Raw genomic sequence first — 24,472 nt, 5'->3', positions numbered from 1 at the left:
TCTGCAGGCTTGCAGCACTAGGGAGATGGAAGCGGCTTCCCACATTTCTCTCCTGCAGATCTTTGCAATGGAAGTAGAGAGAAGCTAAACGTATTTGGGTGACTAAGCCCACTTTTTTATTACTGCCCTGTGATACACAGCAGTCCAAGTTTCAGGACAGTGAACAGATGGAGGAGAAATAAAGGGGCAGATTTTTAGAAGAGGGCTGTAAAGGAGCTTATAGATATGACTCAAGAATTATCAGTATCTCTTACTTTTTTACAAATTTTAAATTTTGTAACACTTGCTATTCCCTTACAAGTTCATTTTGGAGAGCATACACTTAATGTTGAACATGGAAAAAAATCTAATTTTATGTAAGTAAAATAGGTTATGAACATATACATTTAAGTTCTGATAACTAGCTCCATGTGTGGATTGAGAAACCACATATTATCATTTCTTTAGTTAAAAATATTTTACTATAATAAAAATTCTATATGAGTATTAGTAAAAATGAGGAAAATACAGAAAAATAAAAAATTATTTCAGCTACTATTTACATACTAAAAATATCTTCCTCCTTTTTATGCAAAATACCTGTTATTTGTTAATTTTACTTTTTACAAATGAAACTATATTGTGCATGTTATTATGGCTTATTATGGGTAACATGCTGTATTTTCATCAATTATTAATATTCTACGTTTCTTATAAAATAACATTGTTTCTAATCTCAATGCATTGCTTAGTAGGATGTCAATTTAGAGAGATGCAACTAACTTTTAGGAGAGAACTGAGTATTATAGAACTGATCAGAAAATATTAGACTGTATTGGACACATAAGGAGTTACATTATGAAATGTTATTTTAGTTCTATACACATATAAACATAGTACAGTTGATACCATAAATATATTTTATATATGTAAACACAACTATGCACAAACACATATAAAATGTGTTGGTCAAATGTGGGTGCCATTTCAAAAAATAAAGTGTTGTGATCTAAAATCTGATTTTTAATTTTGAATAATATTTTATAAGTAGCTATGTCCTGATATCTTAAAGAGATCCACAGCTTTGGCATTCAGATTGTGTTCTACATTTGGCAATCCTGTGATGCAATTGATAATTTTGCACACGGAGGAATATCAGCATGTTTGCTTTTTTAGGTTTAAATTCCTAACAGTTGAATGACTGCAAAGTGAGAGAAGTTTTTGAGGCTTTTGTCACATTCTAACAAGTTCAACTCCAAAAAACTAATTGGCATTCAGACTTTTATAAACAGTATATGAAATCACCTATTTTCTTATTTTTTTCTAAATTTATATATTATTATTTAAATAACTAACCTATTTGAAGATGTTATTATTTGCTTTTTGAATTATACTTGCTTATTAATAACAGTAAATTTGTGTCACATATTTGTCAAGTATTAGATTTTTTGTATATATTTATCAATTATTTTTATTTCCCCTATAAAAACAACCTAAATTCTTTGCTCATTTTTCAGATGGCAGATTTTTCTTTTGACAATGTGGTGTGAAGAATTCCATGTATAAACTAGTAAATCATTGTCATGTCAAGATCATTTACTTGTTTTTAAAAGGGGTTTACTAGATTTAAGATCAACAACTTGCTTTAAACAAAGTTTCTTGGTCTAAGTAAGGCAAGTAGTAGTATTTCACGGATAGCATCATGGATAAGTAGTCTTATCTATGGGTAAGATAGAGAAAGGTGCAGTTCATAACCAAGTAAACCGCTATATTCTAGGTGCACTGATTGTTAGAACAGTGTTAGTTTGTCTTACTCTCCATTCTTTAAGGCATGTTTAATCAGTAATTTGAGCAAACTGATGAAATTCTGATAAAATGCATACATGATACAAAGGTGTCAATCTTGATTAAGACACTGAAAAACAAAGAGATTACAAAAACTCATATTAAACTATAAAGATGAGCTATAACTTCCAAGATAAAACTTAGTTAAAGGAATGGCAAAGAGACAGATTTACACTAAAACAAACAAAAACTCTAGAAGAGAGACAAAATTGGGGAGATGCAATATTAGCACATTCTTGGTTTTGGGGTTTCAAATTCTATTTTAAGCTCCAAATGGCTTCTTAACATTTGGGGCAAATGTTTGCAAATCAATAGAATTTTAAGGCTAGGTTGTAAAACGTATAGGACACAAAATCAAAGTAGTGATGTGCCCACACTGCATGTTCAGTTTTTTTTTTTTTTTTTTTTTTTTTTTTTTTGACAGGCAGAGTTAGACAGTGAGAGAGAAAGAGAGTGAAAGGTCTTCCCTCCATTGGATCACCCCCCAAATGGCTGCTATGGCCAGCATGCTGCACCGATCTGAAGCCAGGAGCCAGGTGCCTCCTCCTGGTCTCCCATGCGGGTGCAGGGCCCAAGCACTTGGGCCATCCTCCACTGCCCTCCCGGGCCACAGCAGAGAGCTGAACTGGAAGAGGCGCAACCGGGACAGAATCCGGCGCCCCAACCCGGAGGTGCAGGCACCTCAGGCAGAGGATTAGCCTACTGAGCCGCAGCGCCAGCGCATGTTCAGTTTTGATTTAGGGACACTGTTCATGAACTGGAGCAACTGAGATAATGAAAAAAAATAAATGATTAATTTAGAAAACATTAGAAGCCCACTTTCCCAATGCAAGTGTTATTCAGATTTATTTTATAGCTGTTTTCAATATATCTTTATCCAGTCTTTTTAAGAATACAGCTTAGTTTTCATAGAAGTCTTTCTCATCTCATATTCAAATTTCAACAGCTTGTATAATATTTTTTTTTCCTGACAGGCAGAGTGGACAGTGAGAGAGAGAGACAGAGAGAAAGGTCTTCCTTTGCCGTTGGTTCACCCTCCAATGGCTGCCGCGGCCGGCACACTGCGGCCGGCGCACTGCACTGATCCAATGGCAGGAGCCAGGTACTTCTCCTGGTCTCCCATGGGGTGCAGGGCCCAAGCACCTGGGCCATCCTCCACTGCACTCCCTGGCCACAGCAGAGAGCTGGCCTGGAAGAGAGGCAACTGGGGTAGAATTCGGCGCCCTGACCGGGACTAGAACCCGGTGTGCTGGCACCGCAAGGCGGAGGATTACCTAGTAAGCCGCGGCGCCAGCCTAGCTTGTATAATATTTTAATAAATTATGTAAGTACACTACATTCAATAATGAACAGCTATGGATACAAACGCAATTGACTCTCAGTATCGTGCAACTCCACTGATGGTTGCAAAATTGTGTTGCAATAATAGGAGAGCAGACTTTCTCATCTGTGACATAGGGTGTGCCATTGACACCCATCAGTGGAGAGAGTGGAGAGCATTGGTTAGTCTAAGGCAGTAGTTTTCTAACTGTGCTCTCCAAAACCACCAGCACCAGTACTACTGAAAATCAGTTAAAACTTAAATGTTTCGCCCTTATCTAACTAGACTTTCTGGGAGAATTTGTTATTGGGTGCTGCTTATTACCCTTTGTAGTATGTTTGCCATACTCACTGGGTAATGTTTTTTATTGCTGATGAAACAGACTAAAAAACCTTTACTATCAAAGTAAGATCTGCATGACTTGAGATAAACAATGGATAGCTGAACTTTTTTTTTTTTTCCCAGAAATGAGACAGCAGTCTAGAGATTGTGTTCAAAATTTGCAATAACTTCCACAGTCTATTTTAGCAATGATCTCTGTTGTTTGAAATTACAGGTATAATGGGTGTATTTAAGCCAGTCTGCTTTTTGCTCCCATTGTTCTAAGATCCTGGTCATTGAAAACAGCAAAAATAACAGTCATCAAAATGTCATGCACAATGCAGAGGACATGGGATTTTGCCCAATCTGGACATGCAGTCCAGTAACTATCAAACACATATGAAAAATGAAGCAGGATATCTGTAGACATACACAAATACATCCTTGTTTATGGATGAATGCAATTTAGAAAAATATGTCCAATTTCTAGCTGTTTTAAATTACCTATTGCAGTGTCTGCCTTTAAATACTAGTACAAATTATGGAAGAGGGAAAGCTGCATCCACAGTTTGTCATCAGTATAAAAATGGCTTTCTTTTATGAACAAGTGTTTCATGAAGGGATGCTGATTAATATATGTAATGCAATATGTAGCTGAACAAGTGTTTCAGGAAGGAATGCAGATGAATACATGTAATGAAATATATGGCTTTAGAATGAGAAGCAGAAAATGAGAAATAGATGACTGGGGAATGATATTGAGCTAGCTACTAGGTAACCTAATAACTAGCAATAATTGATAAATGACTATACTTATAGTGGAAATTAAGTTTAGACATAATAATAAGCCCAATCTTTATCAACTTAAGTTCTATTATATTTTCTTAGATACATAAAATAAATCTATAAAGACAGGCAAACAGTTAGCCCCTAAACTGTTGATAAGATTCTGTTTACCCACTTAATTCTTTTTGATGCTATTTAATTCAATAAGGTAACTAGATTGAGAGTTGCAAAATGCTTTGTCAAATGCTGTAATGCTACATACATACACACACACAAATATTCCTGTATCTTTTTGCTTTACTCAACTATAGTTTTGTATGTTAATATAATATTCAGGTCATATTTTGATAATTCAAGTTCAAGTATCTTCAAAAAATCAATGTGATACTACAAAATAATGCTGTTATATTACTCTTTCAATTCCTGAGTGAGAGGGCTTGATGTCTTACTTTTCTGCTGTCAAGTCTTCTAGTAAACTTGGTTTAAAAATGTCCTAGTAGGGGGCCGGCGCGGTGGCTCACTTGGCTAATCCTCCACCTGTGGCACCGGCATCCCATATGGGCGACGGTTCTAGTCCTGATTGCTCCTCTTCAAGTCCAGCTCTCTGCTGTGGCCTGGGAAAGCAGTAGAAGACGGCCCAAGTGCTTGGGCCCCTGCACCCCCCATGGGAGACCAGGAGGAAGCACCTGGCTCCTGGCTTTGGATCGGCGCAGTGCGCCAGCCGTGGCAGCCATTTGAGTGGTGAACCAACAGAAGGAAGACCTTTCTCTCTCTCACTGTCCAACTCTGCCTGCCAAATAAAAAAGTCCTAGTAAATGGTAAACTTATTTGGTTAATGAACCTTGTTTCTTATTCACTTCTATTTTGCTACCCAAGTTTTTGTCATTATCATCTAATGTGTGGGTGATTGCAGTAGCTACTGATCCTGCAAACATTCCTCTCATCTCTGGATTCTCCTAGCTTGCCCTCTGCTCTCATCTGCCATGTAGGAGTAGATGGCCCTTGTGTAAATTCAAAACCTGAAAACACAATATCTCCTTAATTACCTCTTTTGTACTTTCCTACTCTGTTACTGGAGATCTGCACAATAATCCGTGCCTCAGTCTGTCAAGTCTTCCAACCCTCTTTCTGGGGCTCTTTTTGTGTGTTCTTTCCTGTAGGGTCAGATTCCCCAGCTAGTTAGTGGGTGGGTCTCTAGCTTAGGCCTTCACTCTTCCCCTTGCGTACTCTGTGCCACTTTATGATTTATATTCAGAAAGCCAGTGGAGCCTTTGTTCTGTTCCTTACGCAGTTAACTTTCACAAGAAGAATGAATCAACTTAGATCCATGTTGGTCCTATGCCCAAAGCAGTGATTTTGGCTCATACCTCTCCTCATATACTTCCCAAGATTAGGGACTATGTCTTCTTATCTATGTCTCCTCCAATAGAAAACAAAATGTATATTCCATAGTAGGTACTTATATTATAGTAGTAATCTTTATGGAATGAAAGAACTCAGTTGTGCTTGAACACATGGGTATGACTGGGTTATCAACTTGTCACACAGAGGTCCCAAGATGGTCTCCAGCTGAGGCCTCTGGAGCCACTAGCACAAACCCAAGGTTTCATGTTCATGAGGACATTATGTTGCAGGGCAGGCATTGTGGCATGGCCAGTGCAGCCACTGCTTGAGATGCCTGCATCCCATATCAGAATGCCTGATTTGAATATGGGCCACTCCACTTCTGCAAATGTTACTGTTGCAGGCTGTTGTGGGCATTTGGGGAATAAATCAGTGGATGGAAGATCTTTCGGTTTCTTTCTTTCTCTCTCTCTCTCTCTGCCTTTCAAACAAATAAATAATCATTTTTTAAAGATTTATTTATTTGTTTGAAAGTCAGAGTTACACAGAGAGAGAAGAGGCAAAGAAAGAGAGGTCTTCCAGCCACTGGTTCACTCCCAGTTGCCCACAACGGCTGCGCCGATCCGAAGTCAGGAGCCAGAAGCATCTTCCGGGTCTCCCACGTAGGTGCAGGAGCCCAAGCACTTGGGCCATCTTCTACTGCTTTCCCAGGCCATAGCAGAGAGCTGGATTGGAAGTGGAGCAGCCGGGTCTCAAACCGGCGCCCATATGGGATGCCGGCGCTTCAGGCCAGGGCATTAACCCACTGCACCACAGCACCAGCCCCAGTAATCATTTTTTAAAAAGAAGAATAGAGCTTTGGGAAATGCTATTGAAACTTTTGCTTCAGGCATATGTAGCACAAAAGCGACATGTCCCACTAGAGACTGTCTACAAAGTAGTTACACAACATTTCTTAGGAACCCCCAGGGTTTCATCAGATGATCTATGACCAAAAAACCTGTAGACAATTCACATACAGAACTTAAGTGCTAATGATGCTACCACAGGAAAATATAAGACACATTGTCAGACCTAAATTAGGCTGTGTGGTCTGATATATTGACACCAATCGATTTACATCATGCTGCAGGGAAACTAAAATTGTTTTCTCAAGCAAACTATCGCCAGAAACAGTTTCAATAAAAGAAGATGGATAGCCATATCTGCCAACAATGAAATGATAAATGAGATGGGTTTCAGGTCTATAACAGAAGAGGAGAAAACAGTTCATCACTGACCAGACTCACTTTATGTATTTGCTGGTAAAGCAATAGAGATAACAGGGAAGCCCAATGACCAGCTTATAAACTATTTTCACAAGTCAGCTTTCTCTATGGATATTAAGGTGCTAAAAGAATTTTCCACTGAATTTCATCTATATTAATATACCTGTGATCAGAGGCAAAAAATGCATGGCATTCAACCAGAAAAAAAAATATGTACAGATTCTTCCTCAAGGTAAATTCATGAGAGTATAGTTATAAAACCAAAACTTTCTCTCACAGTTCCCAATCTGCTTGTATAGTATGATGTAAAGCAGGCATCTGTTTCATGATGATGGATGTTTACATAATTGAGGATTTGATAAATTCCATGGAGGTCTTCCTACACTACAACTACATTAGTATAAATGTAATTGAATTTGTGAATACTCTAGAATTGTCTCTACTTTGTTGTGGTAGAAATTAGTACCAATAGCAATGAAAGTAAGGTTAGAGAGGCTGCCTTTCATAAGGCGTAACACATAAGCAGAGACATATTAAAAATTAATATATGTTGATGAGTAAATGATCTAAGAACAGCATGATGGTATCGAAGAGCAATAATATAAATGTAGCATATGAGTATATCCCAGACCAATAGCTCGATTTTCCCCACTGGTATTATTCATGGTGAACAAACCTAGCAGCGACTTTAGAGGTACCTTTTCTGAGACTCCAAGACTCTTTCCAAGATAGCTTATACACTCTTCTGTGCCTAAAGCCCAAATAGCAATGTTCAGAGTGCTCAAATAAGAGTGTCATGACTCAATTCTAAACAGAGCTGAAGTCCAGCCCAGATGTATCAGACCTGGGCAGCTGAAGGCACTGCACAAGTAGACTTGACACTGCCCTGCTCTTCATTTAACATTTCTCTATGGTTAGACTAGGTCGGTATCTCCCAAATCTGACATCTGTATTGTTCATAGCATTACATTGGGTGGAGAGGGTGACTTGCAGGTTACAGTCAGGGTGAGTGGTGGAGTATGTAGAGATTTCACATTAGATGTTACATATAATAGAAAGAAAATTGAAATCATTTGACCAGAGACTAGAAATCATCCCTAGAAGATTTGACAGTGTATTAGAAAACAATGGAAGCCTCCCAGACACAGAATGCATTACTTTACAAAACAGGACCAATTGGGAGGGGTCTGTCATTAAGATGTAACACTAGTGGTTTTAGAAATCAAGAGTTCAAAATATGATTCTTGCCTTTCATAACAAATGTTTCATTTACTGTATGCTTTTGTGTTAAGGAAAAACTGAAGGTAAGAACAAAAAAGCAGATAGATTCCTACTCCCTTATAAATTTGCCTCCCATTTAATCAAACATTCAATTTCTATAAATATAAGAACAAAATCAATATTTAACTGTAAGGATGTTTATCATGCTTCGCTCTATAATAGCAATGAATAAATAAGCAAAGGTCCTTAAATTTCCATTAAAGAGGATTAAAAAATACATTACAAGTTTTTTCTTTCCAAGAAATTTTGGTAGTTAATAAGTAGAATCATGTAGATAGAAGAATATGGAATGACCTGGAAGACATTCATAATGCATTTTAAGTGAATAACACATATTTCTAAAGCATATTCAACTATAATCCTATTTCCTTGTGCAAGTGCTCTTTGAAGCTATATGTTGTTAGGTTAGAGATGAAAACACTGAAGTTCATTGATTTAAATAATCTCTAAAAATTAACATGGTAAGAAAGTACAGGACAAGTTTTTTAATCTAAATTCATCAAGTTCTCATGTCAAGGCTCTTCTATCATGTTTACTATGTTTGCATAAATTTTGCATAGTCTGTGTTAAGCAGGGCCTCCATAATGGGTTTAGATAACAATTTAACCAAAAATAACATTCTAAAGGAACTAAGTATTGCATCTTTCCCATTCTGGATACTTCGATGCAGTTATAGAATTCATATTTATATTTTTCCTTTCATCATATAACTGCGTTATAGAATTAAATATAGATTTAACCAGCTGGTCAATTAATGACCAACTCAGCCAACTCAGCTCTTGTGTGAAAATTCTCTGCTGATGTCTTCACAAGTTTTGGCCATTTGCTGCTGTCTCCAGAGCATAACTAGAAAGCTAAATGCACTGGTGTGAGTAAACAGGGCACACGGATGAAGCAGCTAAGGAGGTCATCAGATCTTTTCTATAGATTCTTTTTTTTTTAAAATTTTGTTTAAGGAATACAACTTCATGCATTTAATTTGTGATAATTTATGAGTACATAAAATCTTCTAAAGCCTCTTCAGATAATTGTTTTCATTGAAATAAGGTCAAAAAGATGTTACTACGGGGAATTTCCATGTGTTCAACATTAACCTTCTCCAATATCCATTTCTACAAAATTCAGGCTAATTTAACTTTTACTCCACACAGACTGAGGAGAGGAGATGAGGCACAGAGTTGGCACTGGATATATAAACCTCAATGGCAAGGCCTGGCTGATCAATTCTCCTAGACTTTTGCTCCTTATTTCCCTATTTGTTCCTCTTTATTTTATTTTTCTTTATTTGACAGATAATGTTATAGACAGTGAGAGAGAGAGACAGAGAGAAAGGTCTTCCTTCCATTGGTTCACTCCCCAAATGGCCGCAATGGCCGGAGCTATGCTGATCCGAAGCCAGGAGCCAGGTGCTTCCTCCTGGTCTCCCATGTGGGTGCAGGGTTCCAAGCACTTGGGCCATCCTCCACTGCCCTCCCAGGCCACAGCAGAGTGCTGGCCTGGAAGAGGAGCAACCAGGACTAGAACCCGGCACCCATATGGGATGCCGGCGCCGCAGGTGGAGGATTAACCAAGTGAGCCACGGCGCCAGTCCCATGTTCCTTTTTAATATTTGTGTGGCACACAGACAGACGCTATGATATTTTAACAGCTGGAGAAATAGTGTCAGATTTGGTGATAGTCATAGAGGAAGAAAACTCTCACAATTAATAAGGTATATTAACTGTGTCAAAGAGATTGCATAAAACTTAAACAAGGCTTAAACATTTAATAATGTTTAAAGTCATAAAAGAACCTAGTAAGTATTGAAATATAGACCTTAAGAGACCTCTCTGATGGCAAGGACAATAAAGAAGTAAAGAATAAATCACAGGAAATGAAATTCCTTGAGACACAAGCCAAGGTGAGATTATTACACAAAGGTCAGTTATTCTGATCTCACCTGTTTTGGATGTAATAAAAAGAAATAGAGTAATCTATGAAGAGTAATGAATTTAAAGTAAGAAAATTTTGCTTCTTGTCCTGCTTTAACACTCAATATCCAAATGATACTGGTGAGTGACTTCCCCTCTCTCTTCCCCCATTCGTTCATCTGTGACAGTCAAGTAGTGCCTTCCTGACTACCTCCCAGTATGGCTGTACATGTAAACAACAAAGCAAACACAAAGGAATGGATGTTCTTGAAATGTTAAAAATGTTATGTAACTCTTGGCTGTTTGCATAGTCTGAAATGCTGGCAAGGGTTTATTAGTCTGGGTAACCAAGAGAAGCTCGAAGGGTGTTGGAAAACACTAACAAAAGTTTTTTTGACTCTGGGGTTAAACAAAAACAGCAAGTCCATTTTGATTACCCAGCTTATAAAATCATTCTTTTGGAACATGTAAATAAAATTCCTAAAATAGGAATAAACTGGAAATGGGGAGGAGGACATCATCAGGTGACAGGATTGAGTGAGTGATTTTCTGTCCACTGCAAGGATATCGAGGATGGGAATTAGCAGAAAGACAATGAATTTAGGAGTCAGATAATGTTGTCACCAACATTCCTATACTATGTCAATCTGGGCAAACTATATGCTTTCTCTGGTCCTTCCTTTTTCTCACTTGTAAAATGAGTAAAATGATGGGTATTATAATAACCACCTTGCAAGGGGCAGCATATGAATTAAATCAGATTAGATTAAATAATATGAAGCCCCTAGTGCACAATTTAGTAGTACCCAGCATGTATTCAATGAATATGAATTGTCATTATCTCAGTTTTCCTAATTCCTTTCATGGTTTATATTTGTTTACTCATGTTCTTCTTTTTCCATTTCTTTCCTAGACATTGTCTATCTTGTCACCTTATTTAAACTCTACCTCTTCTCCATTAAATCTATCAGATTATAATAAAGTCATTTATTCTTTGCTTTGTTTTTATATCCCTTTATTGGTCCTATTAAGGTGTCCTATAAAATTTAGTTTACAAACTTACAGGATGCCTGACACAAAGGTTATCCTACAGATACTGATATGGAAAAATACTTCTGAAGGAGAAATTCAGAGATTCTCCATAATTTTCTTCTCCATTTCTGCAGAGTAACACCAAAACAGCATATTCAATGAAAAATATCATTTTAATTTTTCTGGATGGAAAAGGATAAATGTGAACAATGTGTTTAGTGGTTATCTGAAAATTACTACAATATTATATGTATGGATGTGTATGTCTATGTGTAAATGTTATTCAGCTTCTATTTCTTTAGTAATTACAGCCTATTTCCCCCTTCTTTTTAAAGGAAGTTTGCCCTTCTTGGCCTAATAAAATCTATTTATCCAGTAAATGTACGTTTTTGAAATTCTCAGATTGACTGTTTCTCTCCATTCTAACACCAAGTAGCAACAGTTTATCTAGCCGTCTTACATCATAACATTTTATTTATACCATGAAGTAACTTTTAACCAAGGTCTATACCTTTTTCATGGTCCTAAGATATAGCATGATGATAGTTGGCGCTTGTATAAATTTTGATTAAAAAATAGAAGATTATTCCTTTTTAATTTTTTAAAATTAAAATAAATTTTAAAATATATTTGTGCAATATAATTTGATAAATGTGTACCATGTGTAATATGTAATCAGATCAATTAGCATTTCCACCTCCTGAAGTAAGTATTATTTCTGTGTTGGGAAACTTCAGACTCTCCTTTTCTAGTTATTTTGAAATATATCAAAAGTTGTTGTAGAGTTTAATTTACTCTCTAGGGCTGTAAAATGTTGCAATTAATTGTGTTTTGGTACCAATTATCTGCATTTTGGGACAAGGTGGTGCTATTTTAAGAGTTGGGGAAGTGGGTCAGATTTGGGGCTGGTGCTAGAGAAAAGTCAACCTGCTTTGCTTCCTTTTATATCTTTCTCCAGTTGTATAACTATAATTATTTTAAATTATTTCACCTAAATTTCCATTCTAATCTCAAGAACAACATTCTGTCTGTTTTATTTTCATAAAGGATTCATTTGAATCAATTCTTAAACAATACACAGAAAACCTTGAAATACCCAATAGTCACTTTCTCCAGCAAAATTTGGGGGAATTTCTTTGACATTTTCTTTAACTTTGAGGCATGTTTAATTAAATTCTATACTAAAGGCCTAAGATTCAAATAAAGCCAATCGAAGTGTGAGGTTTATAGTGTGTTTAATTCCTCGAGTTCCTCATTTTCCATACTTTTAATTTATGCAATCACATTGAATGTTCCAAGTACTCTCTGTTGTTTAAAATCTTTCCAACACTCTGTGTACAATCTCAATGGTAATTCAAAAATAGAATTGATTAATGTCCCCACCACAAGGATCCTGGAAGGAAACTACAAACAAAAATGGTTTATTTGTTGAATCTACTTTGTTTAGATTTCAACACTCATAACTCCATTTAATTGGCCATCACGGCAAAAGCCACAATACACACACACACACACACACAGTAGCATGGAGCTAACCACACAACTCAACAGACAATGCAGACAAACTTGAGTATAAACCAAGATTTTTCTACCTCTTTTCATAACAGGTTAGTGCTGGCCCTCAGTGTTGGTGTACAGTTTTTATGGCATGGGAAAATAGGGATGTTTCTGCCCTATAAAAATAAATGTGTTGAAGGCTTTAGTTTGAGCTTACACAATGTCAGAAAGTTCCAAAGGCACTGGCACAATACACAAAATAAAAAAAGAACCCCACAAACAAATATATAAATATATATATATCACCAAAACACATGGCAAGGTACTAAGAAAACACTGGTGGGAAAACTACAGGTTTCCAGGATTATTTATACAATTTTCAACACCTTCCTGAAAAATAAAGAACAAGAGAGACATCCTAGTGGGTCTTTGGTGGGGCATGATGTGACCACCATTTATCACAAGTGTTTGACTTCAAACTGCTCCATAGATAATTTTGTCCCTGTGGAGACAGAAAGCCCAGAATCCTCATTTCTCTTAATTTCTTAATTGTTTAAGCCTAACAAAGAACTAAGGGAAAGAGCATAGAAATGCATGCAGTATCTTCAGTAAATACAGGGATATATGGGCTAAAATATGAATATATAATTATTCTTTCTTCATTTTATATATCATAATAAACATTTAATTTGATACATGAAGCTGCTCATGTGTGACATTTTTACTATATGTAGGACTGAGACAGGAAGTAGGAAGCATGAAGTTCTAAATTTGAAAACAGGCCATACTTTTGCTGTTTTATCAAAGAATGCAAGATAAGTTATGGGCTAGAAACAGGGGAAGTGGGAAAATTTCACTGGGCTTAATGATTTATAATTCCTAAAAAAATAAAACTTACCATATTCTGTGCAATTTCTCAAAAGATGTTCTTCGATCCATTGAGTTTCCAGACTTACATGGGGGTGGGGAGTGGGTAGGGTGAAGGGAAATAAGGGAACATTTAAAAATAAAAGAAAGAAAGCAAGGGAAACAGCAGAGATAGAATGATGAAATGATGTAACATCAAAGCCATGATCTAAATCACAGGGCCCGCAGAGGTAGGACAGTTGTCAAGCAAGGTGTCATGTCACAGGACCTGGGCGCTGCTGCCATTAGTGCTTTGATTTTTTAATACCAAAAACTCTTCTTGTGCAAACAAAAGTGTGATTTCAAGCAAACTGAAATCAAGCAGAAATAAAGCAGCTATGTGAAGCTTATATGTTGACATTTGAAAGTCTAAACATTTGAAACCCTGATGGCATATCTTCAGAATTTCCTCATAATTTTCTAACTGGGATAAATTTCTGTTTATAAATTGCACTTTCTGAAAGGATGAAAATACCATTCTATACTGTCCAATACAAACGTCTCCAGGTGTGGTTACTGGACACTTGAAATTTGGCTAGACTTTTATGTAATTTTGATTAATTAAAATTCAGAGATGAGATAGTGACTACTGTATTAGTGCAGCCACAGAATCTCTATTACAAGCTGCAAAGGCAATGGACTTAAAAAAAATCTCACTAGTTTTAAGTGATGAAAATTAATTACACAAAATTATGAGTTAATCTCAGAGTTTAAAGAAGTAATGGACTATTTTAACATTAAAAATAATGAATGATGTTGCTTTCTATGACCAGATTTCCATATCCTGCAACATTGATTATTTAATGAGTTATGGATAGTGAAAATTTTATTATAAACATTATCTGACTAATGAGGTCTACTACAACTCTCACAAAATGTCTTGGTTCCTATTACAAGGATACTAAGTGATTTAGGATAAAAAATTATTCAGAAGCAATCATTACTATTCTTTGGTAGCTGTCATGAAGTAGTCTATTTTTAGCTACCAGGTTTGTGATATAAGCATACGTTCTAGCTTAGTAGACCAAAAGGAAAAAATGCCTCCTTCAAATTTTTGATGTAATGACATTTAAGGCATACAGAAGACTAACATGAAGATGAGAATTGATTCCAAAAACTTTGTGAAGCATAAAACAAATAATAATAAAATATTTGATCAATGAACAAAACAAAATCAACATAAATGACCCTTATAAAATGCAAAGGTTTGAGGGAGGGTCTTGGAGTATGTTCACTTACCTTTTGTCCAATAGCCTGGGCTCAGCAGAAGTATTCATGCGAGATAATTAAAAATCACAACTATATCAAAAAGGTCACAAAGCACCAATACCTTTTTCTTTGCCTGTAGAAGTTCCTGATAGGCACTGGATCGTATGAAACGGGGGTACGAATCACTTTTCATCAGTTTGTAAATGTGCTCCTAAAAAGAAATAGTGATTGAGGATCTTCTTTATTAATTCTTAGGAAAAAGAAGGATCACATTAGAGATACCATATGTGGTCAAAGAACAAATCTAGTAGAAACAAAAATAGTAATGATAATACTGATGAGAACCTCTATGTTGACAGAACAATTAGATTTTCAAATTCATGATTTCACTAATGTATCACTATTTAAATTTGTTTTGGAGCTACTGAGAAGAAAAATCATAACCACTCATTTAAAAAAAATGGAATTAGTTAATGAGATGTCATGTATAACTTGAAATTGTTGAATTATATAGACCATTTGAGTATACAAATAAATCTGCTATCTCTTGACTCTAGGACAAAAATGGATGATGTGAAATGAAGATTGAGAAATAATCCTGGATACTATTGGCCTCTACATTTATTCAGAGTGCAGACTGACCAGATGATTCATATCCTTGGTTCAAATTACATGGAAATTTGTCTTCCACACCCACTTTGAATCAGAGCACAAGTCCAAAAATAAGTTTTGTGACATTTAATTGCTAAATCTCAAAATTTGTGTGCTTGTTAAAAACTCATTCAATCACAGTTTGGATACATGTTTAATCATTTACCCCTAATAAGTCTGCAATGTCCTGTTTTGATGATGGATGATGGTGGGAAAAGAAGTTAAACACAGGGAAAAAAAAGTATTCCTTTGATTCAGTCTTAGGCCAGTGCAGAGAGAGCCTGCTTTGGTCTACTGCAGCTCAGGGAGCTTAAATGCTCCTGGGTCTTCCTAATTCGGGGAAACAACAGTTAAATGCAGAGTTTTGATGGGATGGGAGAGGGAGTGGAAGATGGGAGGGTTGCGGGGGGGGGGGGAGGGAGGTTATGAGGGGGAAAAAGCCACTGTAATCCAAAAGCTGTACTTTGGAAATTTATAATTATTAAATGAAAATTTAAAAAAAATGTAGCTTTTTGAGCTATTTGAGAGTATCCTGGATGTCCTAATCTCTTTGAGTTTGGATAAAGTAGATATTTTAAGAAATGACTTTGTTCTCTCTAGTCTTAAACACATCAGTGAAAATTTTAAGCTACTCTGAATCCACCTAATGACATTCTAGATTCAGCCTCAAGACCTAGCTCAAGGGTCATCTTCAAGAGAATGATGAATTTGGCATGTATCTGAATTTGTTTGAAAAGTAGAGTGATGAGTTTTGGAATTAAGCACTTTGGAATTCAGATCCTACCTTGCTCAAAAATCTATCACATACAAATGGTGTAAATTTAGGCTTATTTATTTATCTCTCCAATCTTTAATTTTTGAATCTATGAAATAGCAGTATTGTGAGGAATAAAGGAGTGACAAGTGTTTAGCAGAGCATGAGATGTGCATAGTAAATGCTCATATATGCTTGATGATATGCTGGGTACAAATCCAAATGATTGCTTAGTTTCTTTAATCCTCATAAAACACCAGTGAGAATGGCAACCACTATTATATACATTTTTCAGATGAAGAAACTGAGTCAGGATGAAGTAAAGTATTTTTAAGAGTCACAGAGCAGAGCCCAGGCAATTTAACTCCAGAATTTCTGTTCTTAGCCATTACATTGCATTTCTTCTCACACAGTGGCAGGGATTTCTAGTATGATATGTTTGAAGGCAGAATTTTAAAAAAATTACACAAAAAGCAGGAGTTAAATATCTGAGGTTAACCAAAAAAGAAAAATGGGACCAGGTGGTTATGTTTTCTATAGAAAATATTCCCTTGTATTTTATTGAAGACCTATTAAGCAAGAATATTTTTCAATAATAGAAATGTTTCAATAATACAACAAAGAAATGTTCTAAGACTTCAGGAAGGGCATTCCAAACATTTTATACATTATAGACTCTATAAACATGTTTGACATTTTATCTTGTGCTAAAAGACAGATAATCAGAAGGGGAGTGAACCAAAGGGCCAGAATTTTCATCCTGCTCTCCATCATGTGTGTCTGAAAATGTAATTACTACTACAGCGGAGACTATGATTGAATCACAAGGAATGGGGCATTTGATTAGCTGTTAAAAACTGTGTTCGTTTTCTTCACAATGGCTCATTTCTTTCAACTGAAGCCAAATGTTTTGACTACCAAGAGTAGAAAGAAGGAAGGGCATTTGTGTATCTTCATCTTCATCTTCTATATTTTATTTTATTTTACTAATGTTATCAAAAGCAAAACATATTTTAGACTTAGTGTTCTTCTCTAAAAAAAAAAAAAGTCTAAGAAAATGTGATGCATGTATGTACTCATTGACGAGACAACTTCAAAACATCATTTGGAGATAACATCCTCTCACTACAAGCTTATTTTTCCTCTTGGTCACCAATATGTTTGAAACAAAGTAGAAATTGTGGGGCCGGCGCCATGGCTCACTTGGTTAATCCTCCGCCTGTGGTGCCGGCATCCCATATGGGCTCTGGGTTCTAATCCTGGTTGCTCCTCTTCCAGTCCAGCTCTCTGCTGTGGCCCGGGAGGGCAGTGGAGGATGGCCCAAGTGCTTGGGCCCCTGCACCCGCATGGGAGACCAGGAAGAAGCACCTGGCTCCTGGCTTTGGATTGGCGCAGCGCCGGCCATAGTGGCCATTTGGGGAGTGAACCAACGGAAGGAAGACCTTTCTCTCTCTCTGTCTCTCCCTCTCAGTGTCCGACTCTATCTGTCAAATAAATAAAAAAGAAAGTAGAAATTGCAATTGTTTTTAAGTCTGAGAAAAGAACATTAAAGTTTCATCTTTGAAATTTAAAATCACTTTAATTTGCTTCTGTACTCTACTAAAAAATTAACTTGAAAATGAATAGAAGGGCCAGCGAAGTGGCATAGTGGGTGAGGCTGCCACCTGAGGTGCTGGCATCCCATTTGGAAGCCGGTTTGAGTTCCGGCTGCTTCACTTCCGATCCAGCTCTCTGCTATGGCCTGGGAAAGCAGAAGATGGCCCAAGTTCTTGGGCCCCTGCACCTGTGTGGGAAGGCTTGGAAGCGGCTCCTGGCTCCTGACTTTTGATTGGCACAGCTCCAGCTGTTGCGGCCAGTTGGGGAGTAAACCATCGGAAAGAAGACCGATCTCTCTCTCTCTCTCTCTCTCTCTCTCTCTCTCTGCCTCTCCTTCTCTCTGTGTAACTCCGACTTTCAAATAAATAAATAAATCTTAAAAAAAGGAAAGAAAATTACTAAAAGCCTGAATCTACTATTTTGTTCTTTACCAGAGACAAAACTGGTTTGAGTTTGACATAATTTAAGCCAATTAAATAATTAAATAATAATCCAGGAATGTCAGAATCTTAAATCACCATATTGAAGATACTTTAAGATTTTAAATGCGTATGACCAGGATGGGGCCATCATTAGATGGAATTTGATCACATATTGGGTGACAACAAAGTAAAAAATAAAGTAGAAGTTTTTAAATGTTTCAACTATTGTACTTTATGAAATTGCCATATAAAAATACTGAAATTTAGAAAACATTCCCAGGGTTTAAAAAAACCATTCACTTTAAAGTGTCTTTGTCTTTTTCTGGATCATTTAGGTTATTTTACATACAATTACTTAAATTTTTTGAGAATACCACAAATAGTAGGCATTTATATTGAAAATAAAACTAAAATATTTCACCAACTTATCAACAGCACTTTTTTTTTTTATAAGAAGCTCAACCTTATACCAACCTGAGCATCTTCAAATGTGTATCGTCCAGGTTCCTTCACATTCTGTGTGGTTTTGTCATAACTTTTAGAATCCAAGTTAATGGCACTGGGAGCTCCTGGAGCCAGAAATTCTTGCCATATTTCCTGAACTCGAGAGGGCACTTCTCTTATTGGCCTTTTCTTCAGATCTTCCACTGCTAGCCAGAATCTACGTGAAAAGACACCAGTATTTACTCTGATAGCTCAAAATCCGAATATTCATGTAAAACATGTTTACCCTTGTCTTGCAGTGCTCAAGCATGATACATAATAGAAAACTCCGGGCTGGGGCTGTGGTGCAGTGGGTTAAAGCCCTGGCCTGAAGCGCTGGCATCTGCTATAGACGCCAGTTCAAGTCTTGGCTGCTCCTCTTCCAATCCAGCTCTCTGCTATGGCCTGGGAAAGCAATAGAAGATGGCCTTAGTGCTTGGGCCCCTGCACCCACGTGGGAGACCTGGAAGAAGCTCCTGGCTCCTGGCTTTGGATTGGCGCAGCTCCGACCATTGCAGCCACCTGGGAGTGAACCAGCGGATGGAAGACCTCTCTCTTTGTCTCTACCTCTCTCTGTGACTCTCTCTCTTTTTTTTTTAAGAGAATTTTTTTTTTGATAGGCAGAGTGGACAGTGAGAGAGAGAGACAGAGAGAAAGGTCTTCCTTTGCCATTGGTTCACCCTCCAATGGCCACCGCGGCCAGCGCACTGCGGCCGGTGCACCATGCTGATCCGATGGCAGGAGCCAGGTACTTATCCTGGTCTCCCATGGGGTGCAGGGCCCAAGTACTTGGGCCATCCTCCACTGCACTCCCTGGCCACAGCAGAGAGCTGGCCTGGAAGAAGGGCAACCGGGACAGAATCCGGCGCCCCGACCGGGACTAGAACCCAGTGTGCCAGCGCCGCAAGGCGGAGGATTAGCCTGGTGAGCCACAGCACCAGCCTGTGACTCTCTTTCAAATAAATACAATAAATCTTTTAAAAAATATCATAATAGAAAACTCACTTTGTTTGAAGACTTTCAACATCAGGCCTGTACTGACTTCCCCCTATATGTTTTACTCACAGTGTAAAATTCATTAGAAAGAAATACGGAAAACAATCTCTTAAGTTCTGTTAAAAACACATCTGCCAGGGTTAAGCCATCACCTGTAATACTGGTATTGCATGTTGCTGTGCTAGTTCAAGTCCTAGATGCTCTGCTTCTGATCCAGCGCCCTGCTATTGCACCTGGAAAGACAGCAGCAGGTGGCCCAAGTCCCTACCTGCTGTGGCCACTTGGGGAGTGAACAAGTGAACAAGAAGATTGAGAATCTCTCTCTCTCTGTGTTGCTCCCGTTCTCTGCATCACTCTTTCAGATAAATAAATACATAAATAAATCTTAAAAATAATTTAAAACAGCACATGAGTCAGAGCCCTGATCCTATCTCAGTTTTGCTGAGTCAAAAGAGGCTACTAAACAGGCACTTATTAGAAAGGAGGAGGGGATTAAAGGAAATAAGCGTCTAGGACAAAAAGCATCCAGATGTCAGGGTGAAGCTGAGCATTCAACTGTACTCTTGGATCTTCTGTTCATGTGAATAATGAGGGTGAATATGGAGAAGCTGTGCTGGCATTTCATATGGGTGCCAGTTAGACCTGGCTGCTCCACTTCTGATCCAGCTCTCTGCTAATGCTCCTGGGAAAGGAGCTGAGGATGGCCCTTAGAGAACTTAGAGAACTACAGAAATGTCTACCATTCAATCCACTAAAATGCCAAAAATATATTTTTTTATTTTTCAATGCATTCTTACATTTATCATTCATGATATAACCTCAACAGAGAAAGTGATATTTAGTAGGCCAATTCAAATCTGCAGCAACTCCGGATCTTGCAAGAGCTCCCTCAGCAAAGGTTTCCATAAACTTGAGAGAGAATAAGAAGCTACATCCAACAATCTATGGCAAGCTCACAAAGAAAATTAAACTTCTCCAGTTTCTGTCCATGGTCACCCTGCTTCGTCCATGAGACATCTGTCAATGTTCTATGTATTTCTGAATGGTTTGGTAGTCGTACATGTTAAATCTGAAAAAATGTGACAATGCCTGTTGTTTTTTAAGTCCAACAAAAAATAAATATTGAAACCTTTCCATAATGAATTTTGCAGGACTGTACAAGTCATTGAAAAGTAAATACAAGGTATTAGGTTTCAAAAGAATAATGAATGAAAGAGCTCATGGAAAAACAGTTTCATGTAGTGGAAAGTTATCATTCATTCCAATAATCTCAAATAGAGCCATTAAAGCCTATTTTAATGTCTCATTTTTAAAATGCAATTTCCATGAAAATCAAAACCATGATGAAATATCACCTCACCCCTGTCAGAATGACCAAAATCCAAAGCACAGGGAGTAACAAATGCTGGTGAGGCTGTGGACAAAGGGGAACGCTTATACACCGTTGGTGGGAATGTAAATTAGTGCAGTCACTCAACACTGTGGAGAGTTCTTAAAAAACTAGAATTAAACTTGCCATATGATCCAGCCATCACACAACTCCTTATATATCCAAAACACATGAACACATTATATCAAAGAGATGCCTGCATCACCACGCTTAGAGCAGCACTGTTAACAATAGCGAAAATTTTGAATCAACAATGGTGTCCATCATCAGATGAATGGATAAAGAAAATGTGGTATTTATCTTATAGTATAAGATCCAAACGTGTCTTACCTTAAGTTTTCTGAGCTGAATTCTGACTCAAGAAATTTAAGGAATTGTTCTCTTCCCACTGGATCTTTCAATGCTTCATCCATGCCAAAACCCCATCGTTTTACCCTCTGTTGGCTTGGTTCTTTGCTGTAGAGGTTAAAAAAAAAGCCAAATAAATATTATTTTCATTATAATCTCTATTGTATTACTATATTTCCCTTTAAAATTATATACATCTTGAAGTTTCTATCTTTATTTTTCAGAAAAAAAACATATGATTGATTATCATGAAATCATCATAAGGCATAAATTAGATTAATCATAAAGTCTAACATTTATTGAACATTAGGTGATAAATGCTCTGAATTAATTATGCCAATTTTTTCAACAAATTTATGAAACAGGTAATATTATTATCATTTAATAGATAAGAAAAGGCACAGAAGGAATATAATTTGGCAGTGTCAGACAAGTAATAAAGGAAAATGATCTAGATAATCTAACCCCACAGTCCCATTTCTTAACTCTACACAATACTGTCTCATGGAGCTAGTTGTGCTGGAAAAGAACATCTGTAATCAAAGGTCTTACTTCCCATTCAAAGTTCTGCTGTCAAATAAATGACCTAACCCTGAACAAGCCATGGTACTTTGGAGTTCTAGCTTTCTCATCTCTAAAATCTATAACTTATGGCTGAAGAGATTTGGATTTGTCAGCTGTTTAAGCTCCATGGCTGGATGTTTACAAAAGAGATGGTCCAGAAATACAATCTACAGAAGTGCTATACAGTCCTAATCACTTCTGTGCAAAGTGACATGAAAGATTTTTCTATGACTGTTAAGACTGATGATAAATGCTTCTCCTGTGTATAGCTCAGGAAAGAAATCAGGAGACTTCTGGCTCGTTTTTAAGAAGTCTGTGTCTTGTCAGTTTTGTTTAGAATGTTTACAAGTAAGTTCATTTTGCTTATGGCTATGTAGAGTTTCAAGGAACATAATAGCAAAGACCTAAATTTCAAGAACCAAAGGTTCCAATGCTGAGTAATTATATATATTGAAACTTGTGGCCAGCGCCGCGGCTCACTAGGCTAATCCTCCACCTGCGGCGCCTGCACACCGGGTTCTAGTCCCGGTCGGGGCACCTGATTCTGTCCCGGTTGCCCCTCTTCCAGGCCAGATCTCTGCTGTGGCTAGGGAGTGCAGTGGAGGATGGCCCAAGTGCTTGGGCCCTGCACGCCATGGGAGACCAGGAGAAGCACCTGACTCCTGCCTTCGAATCAGCGTGGTGCGCCGGCCTTGGCGGCCATTGGAGGGTGAACCAATGGCAAAGGAAGACCTTTCTCTCTGTCTCTCTCTCTCACTGTCCACTCTGCCTGTCAAAAAAAAAAAAAAGTTAAAAAAAAAAACCTTGTACCTCTATTTGTCCTTCTAGCAATGCAAATCTTAATGAAAATGCAGATGTCTGAAGTTCAAAAACAATTACCTTGAACAAGAATAGTAAAATATGGAATAGAGTAGATAAAGAGTAATATCACCTTTATTATTAATTAGCTACAAGATCCTTCCTATTTCACTTAGATCCTGAAATAAATGACATATTTATAAGGAAGTAAAAATGTCACATACCTCGCTTCAAGTTCCCAGAAAGTAGTGTCATCAGATAACCATGGGTTAGAAGGGTCAGGTGGCACAAGAAATGGGTCATATTCTAAATACTGTTCCGTGTAACTTAGTAGACTAGGGAGAAAAGAAAAATTCAATCTCAGTTTTTTGGCTGAGGTTATACCCATTCCAAAGTAAGAGAAGCAATATAAAAATATCTGGCCACAGAATCCTTGCTCACTTATAAACAAAATCAATGGGCTGGCACTGTGGCACAGCGGGTTAAAGCCCTGGCCTGTAGTGTCAACATCCCATATGGGTGCAAGTTCAAACCCTGGCTGCTCTACTTCTGATCCAGCTCCCTGCTAATGCACCTGGGAAAGCCGTAGAAGATGGACTAAGTCCTTGGGCCCTTGCACCCATGTGGGATACCCGGAAGAAGCTCCTGGCTCCTGGCTTCCGATCAGCTCAGCTCCAGCCATTGCAGCCATATGGGGAGTGAACCAGCAGATAGAAGGCCTCTCTCTCTGTCTCTACCTTTCTCTCTGTAAATCTGCCTTTCAAATAAATAAATATTTAAAAAAAACCCCAAATCAATGATAATTTTTACATTTCAAGAACTTATATACAACAATTTATTGTGTATCTAAGGATTTCATCTCTCCACAAGCCATTTGGAAGAGGTTAATGAGTGAAGGGCAAGCAAGGGTAAGTTTCAATCCTTGATTCCAATCCACCTGTAGCAGAACTGATTTAAGCCAACTTCAAGAATGGATTAAAAAGGAATTTTTGTCAAAAGTATTCATAGATTAGGAAAAAGAGTAATCATTAACAAAAATTCTATTTTAAAATACGAGGAAAACAAAAACACCTGCAAGTTATGTAGATGTTCTGGAACAGGAAAATGGTTAAACAAACTAAGATACACCCACTACGCCCATACCATGGACTAACATTGAACACTCAAAAGGAGCAAAATTGACATATACAACAGCCTGGATGAATTTCCAGAATATTATGATGGAAGGAAAAAAAAGCCAACCTAGAAGATTTACATATTATTCCATTCTACGTATATTACCTTCCTGAAAGGACAAATGAGAGAACTGAAGAACAGTTGTGGGTGCCAGGAATGTGGGGGCAAGGTCAGGTGAGGAGAGTGAGAAGCAGTTGGAACTGCCAAAGGAGTTACATGCTGAATCCTTGTGGTTATGGAAATGTTATGTGTCTTGACTGTATTGAAAGCAAGGTCCTAGTTGTGATAGTAAGCCATAGCGCTGCAAGGTGTTGCGCTTGGAGGAAACTGGATAAAGGCTATGTGGTATCTCTCTGTAGGAATTTTTCCAAATGCATGTGACTATACTGTTGTCTGAAAATAAAATTTTTAGCTGAAAATTTTATCTTTATAATAGGCTTAATCTAAATAACCGGGTTCATACTGTTTTGAGTTTTGGATTGTCTCTAATAAATAGTTATTAATTTCTTATGAAAATATATTTTAGGGGTTGGAGCTGTGGCTTAGAGGATAAAGCCACCGCCTGCAATGCCAGCATCCCATATGGGTGCCAGCT

The 24,472-nt window shown here is 37.4% G+C and overlaps 1 protein-coding gene across 1 annotated transcript in view; it reads right to left on the bottom strand.

The window, feature by feature from the left end:
* Positions 1-24,472, bottom strand: part of RGS7 (regulator of G protein signaling 7) — a 495,913-nt gene that overhangs the window by 4,910 nt on the left and 466,531 nt on the right. Inside the window, 7 exon segments of the mRNA XM_051821475.2 lie at positions 12,680-12,760; positions 13,483-13,496; positions 13,499-13,535; positions 14,821-14,910; positions 18,597-18,783; positions 21,322-21,447; positions 22,926-23,036. Coding sequence (XP_051677435.1) covers positions 12,686-12,760; positions 13,483-13,496; positions 13,499-13,535; positions 14,821-14,910; positions 18,597-18,783; positions 21,322-21,447; positions 22,926-23,036 — 640 coding nt within the window. The 3' untranslated portion in view covers positions 12,680-12,685.

This window comes from Oryctolagus cuniculus, chromosome 13, assembly GCF_964237555.1.
Source record: "Oryctolagus cuniculus chromosome 13, mOryCun1.1, whole genome shotgun sequence".
Lineage (NCBI taxonomy): Eukaryota > Metazoa > Chordata > Mammalia > Lagomorpha > Leporidae > Oryctolagus > Oryctolagus cuniculus.
The sequence above is the reverse complement of the archived record's forward strand: the minus strand, read 5'-3'. Positions and strand labels throughout refer to the sequence as shown.